The sequence below is a fragment of the Taurulus bubalis genome (assembly GCF_910589615.1).
Source record: "Taurulus bubalis genome assembly, chromosome: 7".
NCBI lineage: Eukaryota > Metazoa > Chordata > Actinopteri > Perciformes > Cottidae > Taurulus > Taurulus bubalis.
This window is the reverse complement of record NC_136595.1, coordinates 12,915,288-12,937,173: the sequence shown is the minus strand read 5'-3', so window position 1 is coordinate 12,937,173 and position 21,886 is coordinate 12,915,288. Positions and strand designations below refer to the sequence as shown.

The window sequence follows — 21,886 nt, the reverse complement described above, 5'->3', positions numbered from 1 at the left end:
CATTTCTTGTGGGAGCAGATGTTCACAAACTTTCGCAAAATGTGTTACTTTACTCACTTACTTATTTTGAGTGGCTAAAAGGGCTGTCAGTCTCATGTGGGTCCTTGTATGGGTCCTTATATGTTTTGTGTTAAGTTATGATCTATAAAAAATAGTATGTACATTTGTTACTGTACACACGTAATCTCACAAGGGTTATTACTGTATTATATCACTTTAAATGATTCAAATAGCCCTTGTAGCTAGACCTGTTTTAGTATGGGTATGACCACTTTTTCATTTTCGGAAGAAAAAAATGGACTAATGAAAGACAAGATACAATACTGAGTTTGTCTCATTTAATAAAAACTGAAAAATACCTCTTCCCCAATTGCCATAATCACGTCACAAGATTCCACGAATTCCCCCCCAAAAAAGTTTTTCTAAATTAAATAATTTGGATCGGAATGAATCCTTATTTTTGATGTAATTATTGCTGCATATCACACATAATGACAAAAATCTTGGGTTTTAAAATTCAAAAAAATCAAAAGCCATTTTGACGTTAATGTCCACGACACAGATGCAGAGCACAAGAACGTGAAAGAGCTCTTGTGATCTTTCTCGCTTAAAATCTTTTTTCGTGAATTTTCTCCTGATCTTTCATCTTGAGAACTTTACAACTTCCACCATAGAATCCAATGATTATCAATATTGTAGCATTACGGGACCGGGGATGGCCATTTACCCAGCAAGTTCAGATTTCAAGGGAACACAATTAAAAATGATTACAATTTTAATATCCCTGTCCAAACACAGACTGTGTTCTCCCACACCTAAACAAAAATAATGAGCTTTTACAATGAACGCCTACAACATCGTCACACCACAGATAATAATAGATCTGAGCGAAATCACATTTTCTTGTGAAAGACAGAGCACACCAATTAGAAGCCACAAGGTTTAGTATGAATTAACCATAACTCCTGGTTGGCTCACAAAACCAGCAGAATTTGGGTGTCCAGGAGCCATCATCACTGGAGGAGGCTGCATGTTGACAACAACGACCTTGTTTTTCTTGCGATGTTTTAACTCTCGATGCATCTGACAATAGGAGCACCACTCACAGAAACAGGAAGTCGCTATGTCCTTACAGGCAGAGCCCTGCGGAGAACAAACATATGGATTAGGATATTTTCATTGCATTACTGTCAGTATTTAATATCTAATATGAATCATCATTTTTAGTTTTAATAAGTCCACAGAGAAAAGGACAAACGTGTGAATGTCTGCCAAAGTACATTCTTTAAATTCAAGTGTCTAAAGGTCTAAATTAAAATGTATTCTTGTAAAATTGATTTATTTTTTGTAGATGTATATGAAGCTTCCATTCAAACATCATCAGTTTTACCTTGATGCCATATCTGTTTCGAATGCCAACCCGTAGAGACAAGGCAGCAGGAGGCACACACAGAGGCAGCCCAATGGCTGCTGTTATGGCCGGGCTGCATATGTCACACAGCGGCAGACAACGATTCTCTCCAAAGTTTCCTGAAACCGTGCAGGCAAGGCATGGGCAACACCAGAAACCATAGCAACCTAAAAAAATATATACATGTCATATAGTCGAAGAGGATTCATATGATTGAAGAAGGAATTTTGAATACATGTGGTTGAAAGTTGTGGGGTTGATTCTTACAAGAACTTGTGTCCTCGCAACAGTCAAAGAGGCCCGAGTTCCACTTGGTCAAGTGGTGCGCCATTGGCTCTGGAACTTTACCTCAGGTGGAGAACAATTCACCTGTGAACACAGAAATCAGTAAAACAATTGTACACATGTTTCATCCAGAAGAGTTGAGGATCTGATTAGATTTCAAATAACTTCATTTACTATGGAAAGACAATTAGTTTGAAACGCAGTTACATTTCAAATGAATTGCTACTTTTCTGTGACTTTATAAGAGTGCCTCCTCAAATCTTTGTAAACGTGTTGCTGGACAAGCTTTCTTTCATTAGTAATACATCTGCATCTTTTTAGAATATGTTAAATGTACTATTTATATTGCATATGGGGAACATAATCCATATCCATAGTCAATCACAGTGTAAACATTGGCAACAGAGGAAGACGCTGCAGTGAGTGAACTCGCTTCTCTTACTACAGCTGCTTCAGCTCAGCTGGTATACACAATGCTACCGTGTGAACGTTTGTCTCAGAGGCCTGTGCTTCACAGCGGCTGAACACCGATCGTTGCCTACTTATTACTAGTAAATAGCTTCAGAAGTCACACTTTTCTTTGTCGAATGGAGCCATCTTTTCATAAACTGCCTCTCTATTCCAACATGTAAGATTAAGCTCTCTTTTTCTGTTTAAAATAAAGATACCTCTCATTAGCAAATTTAAAAATCTTACCTGGTCAGGTTGAGAGCCTTGTTGTCACCTCGCAATCTGTGAAAGAATATAGCCTGGATGAGGAGCGGCACCTGACGCATATTGAGCAGTTAAGCTCCAACAATGCTGCATAACCTGAACCTACGTGCACACAGCAAATGGGAAGAGCCCATTAGACCAGTGTGCTCATTGTTTTAATTGTATTACAGGTCAGCTGCAACAGGTGTGGCAAACCAGTCTGACACAAAGTTCCAAATATATTTTTTTCTTATCGGGCATCACCTTCTGTAATTCCGTGATTGTACAACAACCACAAGAGTACTTTATGTGTTGCACAGTATAATTTGGTTTATTTTGAAACAGTAGTTGATCCAGGTTTGGTGGAGCCCGTTTGACGTTACAGTATTTCTCCATTGGTACTGTTTTCCAAAACAAAATATTACGATTTTAACTCCTACGCTGAAGAAGAGTAAAGACATTTGACATATAGTATAATAAACTGAAGACACCTACAGTATATTTACCTGAATTAGAACTTACACAATGGCATGCATGTATCATAAACAATGTAGATTAACATATCATGCAAAATATTGGTTCTTCCACAATAAAATCTTTGTGTTTAGACGTAGACACCTCCTCATTAAAGCTTCATAAAGCATCATTAAGCTTAAAGCCTTGTTGTTACCTCTTCAGGTGTGGCTGAGATCTGCCAACTGCGAGTGCCAAATCATATCCACAAAAGTTTTAGCATATTTTCCATTGTAAAGCCAGCTTAAAGGGAATATTCCCCTGTGTTGTAATACTGTAAATGTGAAGAACAGGGATTGTTGGTCTAAAATTAAAATAACTTGACCCGCTAGTCAACAATTTGTATTACTTTTAGTCAGTGGCGGGCCGTGCATTTTGGACCTAGGCCTCCAGAGCCATCTGATATTGTTTACAAAATAATCGCATGACGAACCAGTCACATTTAGTTATGTATCCGAGGGTTTATCTTGCGCCTATACTTCACTTTATTAAGAAAACAACAACAAGAGGTTTGCACAAGATGGCAACCACTGGAGCATTTCCTCTCCTTCCGTTTTTCCTTTCACAATAAAAGCCCCAGAAACTTACATCAGAACACTGCTTCGTAGAGAACTGTCCCAGTACTCAATATAATGACTTAGCGTTATAACAAAACATGATAAACAATCCAACTAAACTGTGTCTCTGACGTACCGCGCCTCTCTGCAGCAGTGCAACAGCTGTTCTTCCCACGCTCTCAGACAGCCACCCTGCTCTGCTCTCCGCCGGCACCCACCGACGATGCCCCCACGCTCACCCGAGGTGGCAATGGTAAACAGGTCTAGCAGCGAGCGCTCTCCCAACACCTCCATGCCGCGAGCTAGCGGTGCGAGCTAAGTTAGCTCTATGGAGGTGGGAACGGAGAGCCTTTCTCACTCCATGAGAAAGGCATAAAGTAAATCCCGCAACCAAGTCTAGTTCTCCTCCTTCAGCCATTAAGTGTTAAAACACGTAAAACACTAAACATAACTTCTCTTATGTTTCAGCATGAACTCTTCTTAATCCTGGCAGCAAGGTAGCTTTCTGTTGTGTTGACAGAAGTCATGCTGGCACACAGCGCATGTTAATGGAGACGCGGGCCCTGTGACCAATCACACGTCCAGACCCTCTAGAAGCTGTTTCATGTATTTTAACGAGGCTACTCTTCTAGATAAAGAGAGGTGAAATGTGATTGGATAAAGATGCTGTTAACCAGCTCCCAAACTGAGGCATACCAGAGGCCTGAAGGAGCAGAGGAACAGATGAAGACAGCTGTGCAATGAGAAAATAAGCTAGTAGGGAAAAAATATTATAATACATGTGTAGTGTATTTGTGAAAAACAATTAAATTATAAAATAGCTTTAATTTTTAATTAAACAAATATATATATTTTTTTAGATAAAATAGCTATAACTTTGTGATTCTGTTTTGGCCACCAGAGAAGGCTTAGAAGGCCCGCCGCTGCTTTTAGTGATGGGTGAATGAAGCTTTGGGGCTTTCGTTCTTTTTGTGAAAAAGATTTGAGTCGTTGGGGCTTCAAACAGCAAAAAACATGACACCTGGTGGCTTTAGCAGCCCTTTACCAAAGCACTACATTAAATGTAGATGATATTGCGCAATATGTTATGTATATCACTGAGATACCAAAGGGACACAATTCAAAATGATCTTTAATCGTCACTGGTATATACATTTAGGATTTTGGTTTAACAAAACGAACAGATGAACGCTATGTCCTTCTCAAGACACAACATACTAGGAAAAGGCCACAAAGCTCAGGGTGATTTAGTGATCACTTCTGGATAGCTCACAAAACCAGCTGGGGGTGGTGAGTATGCAGGAGCCATCATTACTGGAGCAGGCTGCATTTGCATTATTGTTTGTTGCTGCACAGTGATAACAGTAGGATTTTGTGTGCAACGTTTTATCTGACGATGCATCTGACACCAGGAGCACCAGCAGCAGCAACAGGAAACGGCAATGTCCTCACAGATAGAACCCTGCGGAGATCCAAGAAAAACATGTGTAAATCAACTCGGCTTCACTTTTATTAGACTTGTCTTGCACTTGTCATGCACATCAGCTTTACACGTGTCATACCTTGATATCATATTTGTTTCTCATGGCGATCCTTAGAGCCAGGACTGCAGGAGGCACACACAGAGGCAGTTTAGCGGCTGCTACTACAGCCATGCTGCCTATGTCACATAACGGCAGACAACGATTCTCTCCAAATCTTCCTGAAACCGTGCAGGCAAGGCATGGGCAGCACCAGAAACCGTAGCAACCTAAAAAGCACATGGATGCACCAACTGAGTGGTAGAAACTCTAAAGACATAAATGTGTGTCAAAGTTGTGTTATTGAGTCTTACAAGTACTGGCATCCTCAAAGCAATCACAGAGCGCATTGTCCCAGTGTGCCAAGGGTTGTGCTGCCATTTGCTGTTGGAAAACTTTAGCGACAGGCTGTAAACAATGAACCTGTAAACAATGAACCTTTTAATCATACAAAACAAAATTACAAAACGCTGATACCTTGTATTGTATAAATTAATTTTTTTATGCCATTTTAATTACTAAACAATGAGTTTCTTATGACATTTTTCATGGCATACACATATGGCTATGACTTTTTTATGACTTTTGTATGGTACATGTACTATGATTGTTTCATTTCCTAATTGCTTTTTTATGACATTGAATTAATGTTGTGTCGAAAAGAGTCAGCTGAGGTGGTTCGGGCATCTAATTCGGATGTCTCCTAGACGCCGCCCATTAGAGGTTTTCCAGGCCAACTGGTGGGAGACCCCGGGGAAGACCCAGGACACGCTGGAGAGATTATATCTCCCAGCTGGCCGAGGAACGCATCGGGATCCCAAAGAATGAGTTGGTAAATGTTGCGGGTGAGTGGGAAGTCTGGGTCAGCCTGCTGGACCTGCTGCCACCACGGCTTGTCCCCGGATTAAGCGGATGAAAATGGATGGATGAATTAATTAATGATATGCTATAACTTAAGTATGGTCATTTCAATGGTATACTATTCTTTAATTTTTTATGACGTTTGTTTGACTTTTAAATGCCATCCTATACTGTGATTTGTTTATGGCAATTTTTATGGCACATAAAATACAATGCACAATAACTCTTTATCTTTTTAAGATATGGCATACTGTAATATTATACTATTCAATTACCTTTCATGGCGTACTCCTAGGGGGTGATTTTTGCTTTTTTAAGAGCTCATATCTTGTGTCATAAGTAGGGATGGGTATCGTTTGGGTTTTTCCGATACCGGTGCTAAACCAATACTTTTAAAATGATACCGGTGCCTAAACAGTGCCTGAACCGATACTTTTTTTATTGCCAAGGCAATTTGTTTTCTTCAAATTGAACAATATATTAACTGTTTAAAGTATACTATAAATATAAATACATACATACAAAACACTTGACTTCAAACTACAGCTTCAAACCTTTTAACTTCAAACTATAAACAATATATATTTAAAAAAAACAAACAGACACAAGCGTCAGGTGGCCTGATTGGGACCGTGTGCAACAGAACTCAGAGACTGTTGGATTCTACAAACTGCTGCTTTACTGGACTACACGTGATCATTAATACAGGGCTCTCAAGTTTTTAAGACAGGTGAGAGTGACATACACCGTCTCCAGCGATCTCTGTGTGCGCGTGCTGTGTGTGGCGAAAAACTGAGTCCACCTCTATACCATCAGTACTGAAATAATACATACTTTGTTTGCTGAAAACGGTGTCCCACCAGGCTTTGCTTGTAGCTACATGTGCTCCAGCTTTTGCTTTAGCCGGATGTTTGAGGGTTTGTGGGGTTGTGGTTTGAGGTGCTTTCGAGTTCCAGAAAGTAAATGAGGACATTGCATTACTCATTTTGAGTGGCGAAAGGGGCTGTCGGTCTCATTTGGGAGGCTCGTACGTTTTAAAGGAGCTGTTTTTGACTCAATGCTGACCTTGTATGGGGGAGATATGGGTCATTTTGTGTTAAGTTATGTATGTACATCCACACTCCTCGTACACAACATCAGGGTGTTGTGTATGAGGAGTCACAGGTGACCAGTAACCCACCCCCACTGCAACACCCCACAGCACCCCACCCCCCAACTTGTTCCTTAACCAGGTGAGGAAGGAACTGAAGAGGATCAAGGTGAGAAAGGCCACGGGTCCAGATGGCATCAGCTCAAGGCTCCTCAAATCCTGAGCAGAGCCCGCGGCCCAAGGACTTTAACAGCTTCAGGCCGGTGGCAGTAAACATCCCACCTGATGAAGACCCTGGAGAGGTTGTGCATCTCCGCCCCCTGGTGAGCTGGACCCACTTCAGTTTGCTTACCAATCTGGCATCGGGCCGGGGTGGATGACGCCGTCATCTACCTGCTACAAAGATGCCTTTCTCACCTGGTGAAGGCTGAAAGCACTGTGAGTCATGTTTTTCGACTTCTCCAGTGCCTTCGACACCATCCAGCCTTTGCTTCTGAGGGACCAGCTGGAACAGGTGTGGCGAACCAGTCAGACACAAAGTTCCAAAGAAAGCGTAATAAAGCATCATTAAGATTAAAGCCTTGTTGTTACCTCTGCAGGTGTGACTGAGATCTGGTGACTATGAGTGCCAAAGCATATCCACACATCAAATCATTCAGTGACCCCTCGTGCCCAGTGTTTAATTAATAGCTTCAGTTTTAAATCTAATTTGTCACTTGTTTCTAGATCAAGACCATGAATTACATGATGAAAGATTCAAAAACGTGTCTTTTATTCATAGTCACAAACAGAACCTTTCATTAACCAGGCAACATCTTAATGGTTTACACCTTCATCTGCTGGTCATTAGTATAGAACACATCTGTCAAACGCAAGGCCTGCGGGCCGATTCCGGCCCGCCGCGTCATTTTATGTGGCCCGCGACGGCTTCACGGACCCATTTTCAGTGAATCGCGGACCTTTGAATGTGCTTTTATTTTGAAGGGGATTTTTGATGTGCTTTTATTTTGCAGGGGATTTTTTATGCAGCGGAGCGCCATCTATTCACACTCCTCAATGCTGCGTCCACAACAAGCTTTACTTGCGTGAGTTTACACGTTGGACTATTTGTGATAGATACTTTTTTATTCCATGTTTGTGCATGAAAACACTGAGTCTGTTAAAAAAGGCTGAAGTTATAAAAATATGTTGTGTGTTGTATTACCTCATATCCTTAAGATGCACTTTTTGGTTTTTAATTGAGTGTAAAAGGGAATATTTCAAACAATTGTTTGTGTGTTGGCATACTGTGATATTGTGTACTTTCTCAGGTTTAAACTGCACCATATCATTAAATTAATTTGAGAAGTTAAAAATGTTCCTCGCATTGGATCTCAGCTTGTCATGAAGGGGTCAAGGTGGGTCCTGCAGCCTGACCAGTTCAGAACCACTGCCCCAGACCACATGCATGTCTTTATTTGCTCACAATTATTTGTTGGACCAGAGTTATGTCCTTCTCAACTGTGACAAAAAAGCTTTGAAGAAAGTTAATATGATAACATGCGTTTGATCTTTGTCTTTGTTATTTTCTTCTGTTTTAAGTTTGATCTTTTATAATTGTATATTTATTATAATTTAGCAATGTGGGTTTCTTAACCCTAAATTAAATGGATTTCTGTCATAGTAACAGAGAAATTTGCTTACATACATTTTTACATTTATATAAATGCATGTACACTATTTTTACACTTGAATAAACAATCATCTAATACAAAGACAGTTATTTAACATTATGTTCGGGAGGAGTTAAATGTATACAGTGCTACAGTTACAACCGGCCCTTTGAGGACGACCATGATGCTGATGTGGCCCGGGGTGAAAATGAGTTTGACACCCCTGGTATAGAACATTGAAATATCCCACTCGATAAGAGGTAGTGTGACGTGATTTACATATTACTCAGCAGCATTAAGACTACTTGTGTTGGAAACAACTCATCTGTCATTTATACGGCCACTGTTGAAGGGCAAACAGGGCATTTTGTAAGAAAACTCAAAGGTTTTAACATATTCTCCATTGTAAAGCAAGCTTAAAAGAAATATCCCCCTGTGCTGTAACACTGTAAATGTGGGCTACTCCGTAGATCCAACCTTTCCTAAACTTAATAATAGACGAAGCAGCTTACAAACATACACACTTATAGTAAAGAGATTTTAATTAGAGCGCACCACTGCTGTTCAAGCTCATCTGTGAAATGCTGTCAAGAAGTTAATTAATTTCTGCATGTTTGATCTGGTTAGGTCATGTGTTTTGAAGTCACATATTTGCTTCATGTAAAGCCTTTGGTCTCTTCTTAACCAGTTGTTTGGGCACCACCGTTTCCAGTAGCCTCCTCACTAGGTCCAGTCTGCCTGTCCTGATGAGAGCCCTGGATAACTCTGTGACCTCTGCTGTGCGAGTCCTGTAAAGGCTCCTCAGCACGGACTTCACAATGTCCTCAGGGTACCTCTCCTCTGCCTTTTGCACCCACAGCTCCAGTTGGGTGATTGCGAGGCTGGGGTGAGGGGCTCCCTGCATGAACAAAGTCAAGAGGGCCTGTAGGAGGCAGCGCAGAGCCGTGGTGTCTGTGCTGCCTGGTCTCTCTAACTCCACTGCCTGTTTGAAGCAGTCTGCAGCGTTCTGCTCCTCACCCTTCAGCAGGAGGCAGCGTCCTCTAATCACGTGGAGGTCTGGCAGGCTGTCGCCCAGCTCAAACCGTAGGGCATAGGACAGACTCACCAAGGCACTGTTCACTGCCCCCTCATCCACCAAAAGACTCTCCTGGAGTGCATCTACGCCCATGTAGTAGTACACCTAAGGGGAAAGACGGAATCTGAAAATCCTGTTGTTGTAAAAAAAACATCTATTTACATTGCTCATAGTAGTTTGTGTCTTTACCTGTGCCATCTCCAGGTGAGTGCGCAGACATTGACGTACAGTCAGGACCTTGTCCAAGTCTTTTCTGGCCTCAGTTAGTTTCTGTCGGTCTGGAATTCCACCTTGTCCATGTTTGACCTTCGCCAAGTCCCTGACGTAGAGCATCATATTGATCTAAAAGGAAAAACATATACAAATACTTGTACTATGCATCTTTTTATGAACATCTTATTTTATTACATGTTTGGAAATCATCACTTTAAGTAGGTGTTTGGAGTATAAAAGTTAACTTGTACCATATAAATGTAATATAGTGCACAAATAACCATGTATAGATCCAACAAGCTCACTTATTTGATCTAATTGTACAAATATGTGATTTTTGTGCATTTAAATAAATGCTAATTATGAAGCACTAAAGGGATTTCACATAGTAATTGACTGAGTTTGGTTTTTACATTGACTGTACAAGTACTGCAGTACCTTGGCACGGGTGCAGTAGGCCTGCCAGTTGAGCTCTGGGTCTGGAAGCATGTTTAGGGCCATGTTGCAGATCCCTGTTGCCATCTCATGTTTGTCCAACAGAAAGAAGACCTTTGCCAGAAGGTTCAGGGTGAATGCATCATCACTGGCCAAGTTTATGGCCTGAGGACACAGACAGTTATATTGTATGTTATGGTAAAAATATAGAAATAGAAATAGTTAAAGGGGCCCAGTATAGTTGCATGCTCAAGGACCTCATACCCACACTCTCTCAAAACACCTTTTATTGCCTGTTTTATACTGCCATTGATTGCCTCCTGATTCCTCACTCACTATTCTTAATCACAGCTGAGTGCATCGCCGACCCCCAGCCACTACTCTGTGCCCAATGGGTTAAATTTTGTTTTTGGCAAGATTGTATGAAATGTCTTATATGAAGACTTTGAGCCGATTGCCTGAATTCATCACCACTTGTTTTTTAATTTGATTGAAGTGTGTTTTAAGACACCTTACAACCCATTCATGTCTAGATGGTGAGTTGGCCAATTGTGGGTTGTATTCAACCAATCACACAATACTAGAGTGGCTGTTGCAGACACACCGGGCAGAGATCTGCACTCTACTGGGCGTCTTTCTAGTTTAAACAGTCATTTCTTTTGTTGCTACATCAAGAATTGATGACACAATATGATGTGCATAATATATACCTAACGTCTACAATCTATGAACCCAAAACAGCAAGAAACAACACACCACATCTCTGTTCTCCATATGCTTGCTCAACAAAACTTTGCACTGCATTCCATGAGAGCAGTTAACCTTTTGGATATGATTTGGATTATGATAATAAAAGGTGAGATCGTAATGTCAAGTGAAACATGATGCTGTGATATTGTCGCACCGAACACAGACACAGAGACTTTTAAAAAGGAGCTACGGTTATAGAAGAGTGAACCAATACTCCCGTCCGTGGTCTGCATGTCCTTCACTGGCACACATCCTTTACAACGCTTACAGATGTGTTGTTTAAATTATCGTTGGGCTCAAGTGTGGCATCGCGGAAAAAAACTCACAACATCCCTCAATATGAGATGGTACATTTCTCTTTGACACCAAGAGGTTCATGCTGGCATTTCACTGGCGTGCTATGATCAAGTAACCCAACTCTAATAGTGACTACAAATCCGAAGAGGAAATTAAGTATGATTAGTGAGAACAATGAAACCAGATGTACAAAAGTATAGGCCAGCTAGTTATCGCCTGTGGACGAACAGCATTAAGAGGAACACATTAATTAATTTAGAAAACATAAAAAACTAAGAACCGCAAGCTAGCACAACTCGCCGAACCATTACCAAGCTAGAATGGTACATTAGCAACACATTATAGACAGCTAACGGCTCGTATAATGGCTAGCTTGGTCTGTACTGATGGCAGAGATTGCAGAGAAAGGTGCTTGTTGATATTTAGTCACCGATCTGACAGAATTGTGAATGTAAGTCAACAGTGGTTGAAACCAGCAACTTAGTTATAAAGGAAATGCTGGTAGCAGAATACTGACAGGAACTTAAGAAGTTCACGATAAGGAAGGAAAGCGTATATCAGATTTGACAACTTCTTCCTTATATTTGGTGCCAGAGCTTAATGTGTGTGTTATCTCACAGTTCCATAGCAGGACAGAGGATCGGTAGCTGAGTAGCCACAGTCATGTATAGACATGGGCACTGTGGTGAACTCGTCCTTCCTCTCCAACATGACACCGACGTAACACCAGATGAGAGCTGAGGCGAGAGAGCAGAATCAGAGATTTGACCATGTTCTACTTAACGCATTTGTTGTTTGTCTCCCTCTAGATTGAAGAAATGGTTGTTATGTAACAATATTTTAAATACAATTGCTGATGTTATTGCTAAAACAAGGTTATCTACAATAGCCAGTGGTCCTGAGCATGGATTGCAATGAACAGTGTGAACTACAGAAGGTTGCAGAATATAATCCAAATATCACCGGCAAAGTTGCACTATACATTCAACATAATACATCTAAATATATAACAGAGCAGATGTTTTCATAGAGAAACATACTGTGCCATGTTTACCTTTGTGTTGTGTTTTCTCCAATTCTAGTGCTTCTTTGAGAAGCTTCAGTCCTTTATTGTAGAGAGGAAGTCTGGAGTATTCAGAGTCAGCCTTGGTCTTTACTATGTCGTCCAGTCTGCAGAGAGAACATTACTTCGTACAAATTACACATTAGGTGGTGTAGTGGTTAACTTTTGATGATTTTGTTTTGTACCTTATATAGATGGTCGCCATTTTAAAATACCAGCTTTGTTTTTCCTCTATTGGTAGCTGAAAAACAACAATATTCTTCACTAGTGGTCTTCAGTAGGCATGCAATGGCATTATTGTGCAGGAATACATATTCCTGTCTGCAGTTGCATGCCATGCAGACATTGTTTAATTGCTAATCTTTCCAAATGAACACAGCTTTGCACTTGTCTTGAATAAAACATTGTAACTAGAGGGTCTGTACTGTGCCATATTTGTGATTTGAAGGATAAATTGTCTTGGCTTGATTTGAAGGGAATATTAGTTGTATATGTCACTGTGAGCTTAGTTTCATATTTATCATTATTATTATTATTATTATTATTATTATTCAGCCCCATACTCCAACTTCAGTAAACATTTGCAGGTGTGATTAGTCATAGCAGAGACATTTATTTAAAGATATTGAGGATTACCAACACTGCATGATTGAGAACCCCATGCTGAAAGTTACAGAATGATGCATGTGGTCTCATGGCATAACAGGCCATTGTTGTGTTTCAGTGCTCCTCTTTACATTCTCGTTATCTGTGTTCATCCTAACACACACCAAGGGTTGTACTGATGTGTTGATCACTCTGATTACTGACTTGAAAGTCGGAAAAAAAGCATTCTCTTACTCTTCAGTAACACTTTTTTCTATTTTCAATCCTAAACAGTTTAACAGACATGTAAACCTTTAGAATCACTGTATTTGCATCTCACCAGCTGACCCCCGTAGACCAGGGCTCTGTTGTAAAGTGTCAATGCTGCCGTCAGTCTGTCTCTGAGGTCGTCCTCACCGTCCAGCTCTACGTCGTAAGGATGAACGTAAGCTTGCTCAGCCAGGCAGCGAGCCGCCAGAAGCCGGGCCTCATCCTGGAAGGCCTCTCCAGCGTCTAAGCCCATGAGGTGGGACACTTTCTCCACACACTCCCCTGCATCCAGCTCTCTTCCCAGCTTGTCGTACACATAGCCCAGGTTGGCCCAGGCGTTGAGGTTACCAGGGTCTTCTTTACAAATACTTCTGAAAGGTCAAGATACAAAAAGAGAGTACAGTTTGAAAAGGATCCTCCAGTCTTAAACACTGAAAGAAATTTATAAAATATTCCATGATATCTCCTCCAATGAATCGCCACCTTAACGTGGTGGAGGAGTTTGAGTGGCTCAGTGATCCTGGGAGCTATGTTGTCCGGGGCGTCAGCCCCTGGTAGGGTCTCCCAAGGCAAACAGGTCTCGGGGGAGAGTCCACGGTCTGAAGTTACCTCGCCCGGACAAGGGAAACCGGGGCACCCTCCCGGAGCCAGACCCAGGAGGGGAGCTCGTCGGCGAGCGTCTGGTGGCCGGGCTTTCGCCCATGGGGCTCGGTCGGGCTCAGCCCGAAGAAACAACATGGAGCAGCAGTCACCCCGTGGACCCACCACCCGCGGGGAGAATTATCAGGGTCGGGTGCTATGCAGACCGGGCGGCGGGCCAGGCAGGAGACCTGGGCGAGCCGATCGCCGGCAGCATAGACTAGCTCTAGGGACGTGGAACGTCACCTCGCTAGCGGGGAAAGAGCCGGAGCTGGTGCAGGAGGTGGAGCGGTACCAGCTAGATTTAGTTGGGCTCACCTCCACGCACAGCATGGGCTCTGGAACCAAGCTCCTGGAGAAGGGTTGGACTTTGTCCTTTTCTGGAGTTGCCCAGGGTGAGAGGCGCCGGGCGGGAGTGGGGATACTCACGAGCCCCCGGTTGAGCGCCGCTATGTTGGAGTTTTCCCCGGAGAACGAGAGGGTCGCCTCCCTGCGCCTACGGGTTGCAGGGAGTAAAGCTCTGACTGTTGTTTGTGCTTATGCACCGAACAGCAGTTCAGAGTATCCGGCCTTCTTGGAGTCGATGGGAGGGGTCCTGGAAAGGGCGCCGCCTGCCGACTCCATAGTTCTCCTGGGAGACTTCAACGCTCACGTGGGCAATGACAGAGAAACTTGGCGGGGCGTGATTGGGAGGAACGGCTTGCCCGATCTGAACCCGAATGGTGTTTTGTTGTTGGACTTCTGTGCTAGCCACAGTTTGTCCATAACGAACACCATGTTCGAGCATAAGGTGGCTCATAAGTGTACCTGGTACCAGAACACCTTAGGCCGGAGATCAATGATCGACTTTGTAGTCGTATCATCTGATCTGCGGCCGTATGTCTTGGACACTCGGGTGAAGAGAGGAGCAGAGCTGTCAACTGATCACCACCTGGTGGTGAGTTGGATCAGATGGCGGGGGAGTCGGCTAGAAAGACCTGGCAAGCCCAAACGTGTAGTGAGGGTGAACTGGGAACGTCTGGCGGAGGATCCTGTCCGGGAGGTCTTCAACTCCCACCTCCGGAAGAACTTCTCTCAAATCCCGAGGGAGGCTGGGGACATGGAACCCGAGTGGACCATGTTCAAAGCCTCTATTGTGGACGCGGCTGCTCGGAGCTGTGGCCGGAAGGTCATCGGTGCCTGTCGTGGCGGCAACCCGAGAACCCGGTGGTGGACACGGGGGGTGAGGGAAGCCGTCAAACTGAAGAAGGAGGCCTTTCGGGCCTGGCTGGCCCAGGGGTCTCCTGAATCAGCTGACGGGTACCGGCAGGCCAGAAGGGCTGCAGCTGTGATGGTCGCGGATGCTAAAACTCGGGCATGGGAGGAGTTCGGGGAGGCCATGGAGAAGGACTTTCGGTTGGAAGTTCTGGCAAACCATCCGACGGCTCAGGAAGGGAAAGCAGGGGCTACCCCAGGCTGTTCTGAGCAGGGGGGGGGGGGGGGGGGGGAACTGCTGACCCGGACTGGGGACATCGTCGGGCGGTGGAAAGAGCACTTTGAGGAACTCCTAAACCCGGCCAACATGTCCCCCGGAGGGGGCAGCGCCGGAAGACTTTGGGGTGGTTTCTCCCATATCCCTGGCAGAGGTTGCTAAGGTAGTCAAAAAGCTCCTTGGTGGCAAGGCGCCAGGGGTGGACGAGATCCGCCCTGAGATGCTGAAAGCACTGGACATTGTTGGGATGTCTTGGTTGACACGCCTTTTGGGGTGCCGGACCCGTTGGCACGGGCTATCCGGTCTCTCTACGCCTGCAGTAGGAGCTGTGTCCGTATCCTCGGTAGTAAGTCAGACACGTTCCCGGTGGGTGTTGGCCTCCGCCAGGGCTGCCCTTTATCACCGGTCCTGTTCGTGACCTTCATGGACAGGATATCAAGGCGCAGCCAGGGGGCGGAGAGGATCCGGTTCGGGAGTCTCGGGATCGCCTCTCTGCTGTTCGCGGATGATGTGGTCCTGTTTGCCTCCTCGGACTGTGACCTCCAGCATTCACTGGGGCGTTTTTCAGCCGAGTGTGAAGCGGCAGGGATGAGAGTTAGCACCTCCAAATCTGAGGCCATGGTGCTCTGCCGGAAACCGGTGGATTGCTCCCTCCAGGTGGGGACAAACTGCCTACCCCAAGCGAAGGAGTTCAAGTATCTCGGGGTCTTGTTCACGAGTGAGGGTAAGGTGGATCGACAGACGGATCGGTGCGGCTGCAGCTGTAAAACAGGCGCTGTACCGGTCCGTCCTGGTGAAGAGGGAGCTGAGCCGGAAGGCGAAGCTCTCCATTTACTGGTCGGTCTATGTTCCAACCCTCACCTATGGTCACGAACTCTGGGTCGTGACCGAAAGAACGAGATCTCGGATACAAGCGGCCAAAATGAGCTTCATCCGCAGGGTGGCCGGGCTCACCCTTAGAGATAGGGTAAGGAGCTCGGACATCAGGGGGGAGCTTGGAGTCGAGTCGCTGCTCCTTTGTGTCGAAAGGAGTCAGCTGAGGTGGTTCGGGCATCTAGTCAGGATGCCTCCTGGACGCCTCCCATTAGAGGTTTTCCAGGCACGCCCAACTGGTTGGAGACCCCGGGGAAGACCGAGGACACGCTGGAGGGATTATATCTCCCGGCTGGCCTTGGAACGCCCCGGGATCCCCCAGAATGAGCTGGAAAGTGTTGCGGGTGAGAGGGAAGCCTGGGTCGGCCTGCTGAACCTGCTGCCACCGCGACCCGACCCCGAATAAGCGGCTGATAATGGATGGATGGATGGATTCCATGATATTTTATTCTTATTTGGTAAAAATAAGATTGGATCGCCATGACATTTTGAATAGACTTCCATGGTCCCAAGACGATGAATCCAATCGATTTTGGTGATCCTCACACTTTTTCTCTATAGCGCCAACATCAGGTTGAAATTTAGTTTTTTATTGAAATGTCTTGACAACTAATGAATTTAATTCAGAGAATACATTTTGATAAATACCTATGCAACTTGTCAATTTTACTTGACGAAGCCAAACAAGCCAAATGTGTGTGTGGTCATGTTACCGTATGTTTATGAAGCATCCTGTGTTTGTGGCCGAGCCATTTTCAATCTGTCAAGTAGCACATGACATTACTGTGAAATTATTACAGGGTGGCCTTGATGTTAGTTAATGTTTGACTATAGCTGATGAAAGGCAGTTGCCTTTTCTACTGCTATGAAGACAATCAGTTCAGTGTGATGGTTTGTGGTTAGCTCACATAATATAAGTATAGGTGGCAAGACACATTTTAACTTGTGTGGTTTCCGTTGTAAAGACAGAAAAAACACATGACTAAATCATGCATCAACAACGTCTCAAAACAAGGCCTCTTGCTTTGTGAATATTTGGAGCACTCTGCCTTAAAATAAATAAATAAAAGGATTTCAGTCATCACCTGAATATTTCCTCAGCTGTGTCCAAGTGTTCCAGGTGAAAAGACAGAAAACCCAGCAGATTTCGGACAGCGTACTGTAGATGTCTCACTTCAGCCTCAAGCTCGCCTTGCAGGCTCTCTTGTTTAAAGTAAATGTCCCTGAGTCTTAGCTTCACAGGCCCGGCAGCTTCACAGTTGAGGTTGAGGTCCAGGTGAAAGTGTCCGGGTATGTAGTCCATGTCCTCCATGAGAGATTCAATGTCCTTTGTGCTGTCTGCCTCCATGGCTTCCTGCTCGCTTCCTTCTCTACCTGCTATTTAAAAAAGACAAGAGATACATTAAAAACACTACTTTTTAGTATTTCAACCCAAAATCCTGTACAAGAAAGTACCTCGCCCTCCTCAGCCGACAGTTCAATCAACTGTCACCAACTCTAGACACCCAGCTTCAGACAGGTTGAACGGGTTAGGCTTGGGAGTGACTAAGGAGTGGAGTAGCTAGAGTATGGGGAAATAGACTATAACTATGGATACATATACTCCCATTCCAACTGCCCCTTTTGATTATAATCCCATAATAAACAAATCTCAATCATCATCTCTATTCATTTTTATTTTTCAAAAAGGAGATTATATAACTCGGTTTTGCTATTTGTCTGTTCAAAAAGAAGTACCAACTGACATTGCTTGAAGTTTGTTCTGACAGGATGATATTATTCATGTCTTCAGTTATTTAAAAATGGTTTTGAAGTCTTATTTTGAAGAATTTTTCAGTTCAGCGTTAGCTGTAGGTAACCGAAGAATGTGAACTATCAGGATCAGTGTGACTGGCGCAGCACTGAAGGAAACTCAATGAAACTCCATGTTACTGTACATTATCTTTCATATAATTGATACAAATGTGTTATTATAAATAACTGCTGCAGCTCTTCATATTCATCCCACTGTTCTGTTAATATTGTAGAGAAAGACTCATGGAACATATTGGCATATTTCCATTCAATGAAAAAATTGTACCCTGGCTGCTCTCCAGTGAAATATATACAGTAATAATTACTCATACTATCACACACAGTGTTACAAACATTGTGTGTGACAGTAAAATGTGACATTTTTCTTGTAAACTGAAACAGGAAAATTCTGCGCAGTCACTGTCCAACACCAAAATGAAGTAGCAATAAAGAAAACACCTTGACGGAGACTTAAAACGTCTGATAGCCGTTCATCACAGTTTTGTGGCACAGGTTGGAGGGAGAGGGGCAAGAGGATGTTATGTTAATCAAACAGTTTCTCAAAGATGGAGGCCAGAGCTTTCTGAACAGACAGAGGAAAACAGCAGTCCTGTCTGAAAAGAAGCAGTTTGCATGAATGGGTCACAGCTGGCAGCAGTGGACCATCAGGACCACACAGGTCAACGAGAGGAGTGTTACCAACACTCTAGTACTTTGACGTGGTTAGAAACTGGATATCACTTTGAGCAAAACCAACGCAAATATGTAGAGAACATGCAAACCCACAGACAAATGCTGGTCAGGTTTGAACCGTGCTGAACCAGTTATGTAGCACCGTAACACCTACTGTCAGAGTGTGTTGCATGATTTGTATTTAGTACTGCAGATTTGCCTCCTTGTGGGCCGGCTTTTCGATTTTTATCATGTGGGTGTATAGAAATCTGAAAATGTTCTCCTCTCGAGAACCGTTGCCATGGTGGCCATCGTGGATACCAGGCTGATTGCATGGTAACATAATGGTTACAGATGCCTGTTTGGAGCTGTGCACCCTCTGAGCCAAAGACAGAATTTAAACAGCATTTTGCACATGAAGTCTCCAGATTGGATGATGGAGTTTACATCCTAGCAGTAAAATGACAAAACAAAGGTATTATGGGGAAGATGTTAACCTTTAATAATCTGTGTGGCTTTAGCAGTACTCCCCTGTAAAGGGGATTATGATATGTGTCCCATATACTAAAGGTCCTCTTTGCTTTCAAACTAACCCCTTGCTAACCTACTTAATTGTTTTGGTGTCTGTCTTCATTTCTGGTACAAAGAACAGCGCATAACTTGTGATAAATAGACATTCAGGGATAAGAATGGAAAAGCTGCCTGTGAACATTATGGGAGCAAAGATGGCCACCTCGCAGCATCAAAGTTCTCTGAAATCCTTCTCTGCAGAGACGTTACATTTACATTGACAGGAGCATAGTCAGGAAATTTGGGGCCCCTCACGAGATGTGACACGGACTACAAAGGATCATGGGATCACAGGAAAGCCTTATTAATCCAGACTTTATACCTTCTCTCTAAACTGAGCCCTCCTCTGTTATTAGTGCGTTTGATACACCTTCACTATTTGTCTGGTCCGAAACCGTATTAAGAATAGAGGGATTTAATGACTAAGTATTAGGCTTTACTCTCCATCTCAAACTGAAGCCTCACTCTGGTATCCAGGCCCACTCCTGCCATATCAGAAAGTGTGAGACAACACTTATCCACTTTTGATCATGAATCCTGCTTTTAACGTATTGTTATTCAATGCAGATGTCCACCTCCCTTTTTACCGCGGACTCCCCATTTGTCCCATATTCCCTCGAGACAAACTTGTATATGTAATTAGTACGTATAGCTGAAAGGCCTTTGCCTCTCTAAGACACCCCATCACTGTTGACTAAGACTGCATTTCCATTCTTAGTCAGCTTCTCTCTGGCAGCCTGAGTGAGCGTTTGCAGTGAAAAGCAACTCTTCAGCTCTCCAGAGGCCTTTTCTGACTGCAAATTACATCACACTGAATGTCTCTTTGTTCCATCTCTATGTGTATTAGTTTTACGTTAGCACACAATATTTTCAGGAAATCTTAGCAGAGCAATTTCACCAAAATTGATAACTAGTGGTATTCCTTTTTTATCATGCATAAATAATGATATGGTGAGGTAGCCACAGAACTTATGGATCCACATGAGGAGATTCAGGCCTATCAAGGACACTTTTGCCTGGACTAAGTCTTTGTAGGCTGGCAGAAAGTTGCAACTGTATTGAGGTAATGTGATATTCTTTAAAGACACAGACCATTGGCATACTCCATTACAGGGATTGGACTCTTCATCCATCCCACTGCACATCCGGAGGGAAAGTTCCCACTGTAAAATGCAATTGTTTTTTCTACTTCTACTGTACAAAGGAAAATAATGTTTACTTTACCTCCCTACACTTATTGGACAGCTACAGTTTCTACTTACTTTGCAGGGGGGGGGCTTGGCGGAGGCGGAGGCGCGGCCGGGATTACATTTCACCCAGATACAACAGATACGTTTTTCTGATTGGCTATTCGTGTAGCCCATTTCTTTTTATTGATTGGCAGCGGATTCGGGGGAGACGTGCTTGATTCTTAGAGTTAGATTAGAGTTTTTTTTCAGCGTGAGAAATACGATGTGTGGCGGGAGGGCGTGACTTAAGACCGAAATGCGTGACAGTCACGCTCAATGCGTGACACTTGAGAGCCCTGAGTTCAGATCCTGAGTTTCTTTACTTTATTCAACAATTATTTGAAGTGCACACACTTTGACTATTCACAGACCATATATGTTTAGCAGATAATATGTTTCAGTGAAGTTTAGAGAGATAATAAAATCAACTTCATGAGAGTTTAACATGTACTCTGAGTGAAAACACACATTGACACTTAGCTAGTTAGCTTCATGGGTTATTGTTGTTCACTGAGGGTTCAGTTCTTCTTCTGAGAAAATTGACAAAGAAGCGTGAATACAATGCGCAGACAACCCCATAGTGGTGAGATGGCGACACCTACTGGCCGTTTTAGATATTTCCCACGTTACCGTATAAAATCAGTTACTCATGAAAACTAAAGAAAAACAATACTTTACTCGAGCTTAAAGACAAATGAGAGCAGGAGACTCCGTAGCGTTCATAAACCACAGATGGAGACTTTATATATCTGAGGAATATAGTGACTTAACCTTGAAAATGTCACTCCAGATTTATATAGAAATTCAAGTAAATTGGACTCAAACTGTCCTTGTCCTGACCTAGCTCCCTCCCAAGTCATGACTATACTGACACAGAGACACGCTGCTACACACAGAGAAGGCTGTAAAACCTATTGGAAATCTTCACTGGACTCATGCATGTGATCCGTTTGTTTTTATTCCAAAGTGAGTGATCCACTTAAAAAAAAACAAGACTCTCCTGTAACTCCTGTTATTGCTACTGAGCGTCTTTCTTATTTACTTGTCATGCCCATGGAGAAACCCAGCAGTGAAGGTTTTAAACAGTTAATTGGTTGCATATTTCTGTTCATATTAACCAAGAAAGCTTACATGTGAATACATTGCAGGAAGAGCAGAGGATGTAAATCCTTTTGTTGTAAATTTTAAAAAAAGTATTCGCTATTTTTTTCGAAACCCAAGCCCCAAATATTATCTTATATTATGTCTTTCCTTTCCAGCATCCTCATAATGTGTCTTAATCCCACATTGCAGCTGGCATCCCAAAATGCTGCATCAAAGCAAAAGGGATCCCTTTCCGGATGATGGTGAAGATTCAGGGATGGACGG

General features: G+C 43.3%; 2 protein-coding genes across 2 annotated transcripts; both read right to left on the bottom strand.

Moving 5' to 3' along the window:
• Window positions 1–323: 323 nt before the first annotated feature.
• On the bottom strand, window positions 324–2,443 carry LOC306739093 (cornifelin homolog A-like). The gene is made up of 4 exons (XM_079221044.1): window positions 2,393–2,443; window positions 1,679–1,780; window positions 1,391–1,578; window positions 324–1,143 (listed from the first exon to the last, which is right to left on the bottom strand). The coding sequence occupies exons 2-4, from the start codon at window positions 1,740–1,742 to the stop codon at window positions 943–945; spliced, it is 453 nt and encodes a 150-aa protein (XP_079077170.1). The 5' UTR covers window positions 1,743–1,780; window positions 2,393–2,443; the 3' UTR covers window positions 324–942.
• A 5,237-nt stretch (window positions 2,444–7,680) lies between these two features.
• ttc22 (tetratricopeptide repeat domain 22) lies at window positions 7,681–17,735 on the bottom strand. Its single transcript, XM_079220492.1, has 9 exons — window positions 17,709–17,735; window positions 17,339–17,630; window positions 13,341–13,641; window positions 12,601–12,656; window positions 12,407–12,522; window positions 11,971–12,089; window positions 10,309–10,470; window positions 9,847–9,999; window positions 7,681–9,762 (listed from the first exon to the last, which is right to left on the bottom strand). The coding sequence occupies exons 2-9, from the start codon at window positions 17,599–17,601 to the stop codon at window positions 9,226–9,228; spliced, it is 1,707 nt and encodes a 568-aa protein (XP_079076618.1). The 5' UTR covers window positions 17,602–17,630; window positions 17,709–17,735; the 3' UTR covers window positions 7,681–9,225.
• Window positions 17,736–21,886: the final 4,151 nt, after the last annotated feature.

Coding starts and splice junctions, on each gene's coding strand:
- LOC306739093 (XM_079221044.1), bottom strand. CDS start 1,742: ATGGCGCACCACTTGACCAAGTGGAACTCGGGCCTCTTTGACTGTTGC. Junction 1,579..1,678: donor TTGCGAGGACACAAGTTCTT/GTAAGAATCAAC, acceptor ATATTTTTTTAG/GTTGCTATGGTTTCTGGTGT. Junction 1,144..1,390: donor GAAACAGATATGGCATCAAG/GTAAAACTGATG, acceptor TGTTCTCCGCAG/GGCTCTGCCTGTAAGGACAT.
- ttc22 (XM_079220492.1), bottom strand. CDS start 17,601: ATGGAGGCAGACAGCACAAAGGACATTGAATCTCTCATGGAGGACATG. Junction 12,090..12,406: donor GGAGAAAACACAACACAAAG/GTAAACATGGCA, acceptor CTCTCGCCTCAG/CTCTCATCTGGTGTTACGTC. Junction 9,763..9,846: donor CTCACCTGGAGATGGCACAG/GTAAAGACACAA, acceptor CTTTCCCCTTAG/GTGTACTACTACATGGGCGT.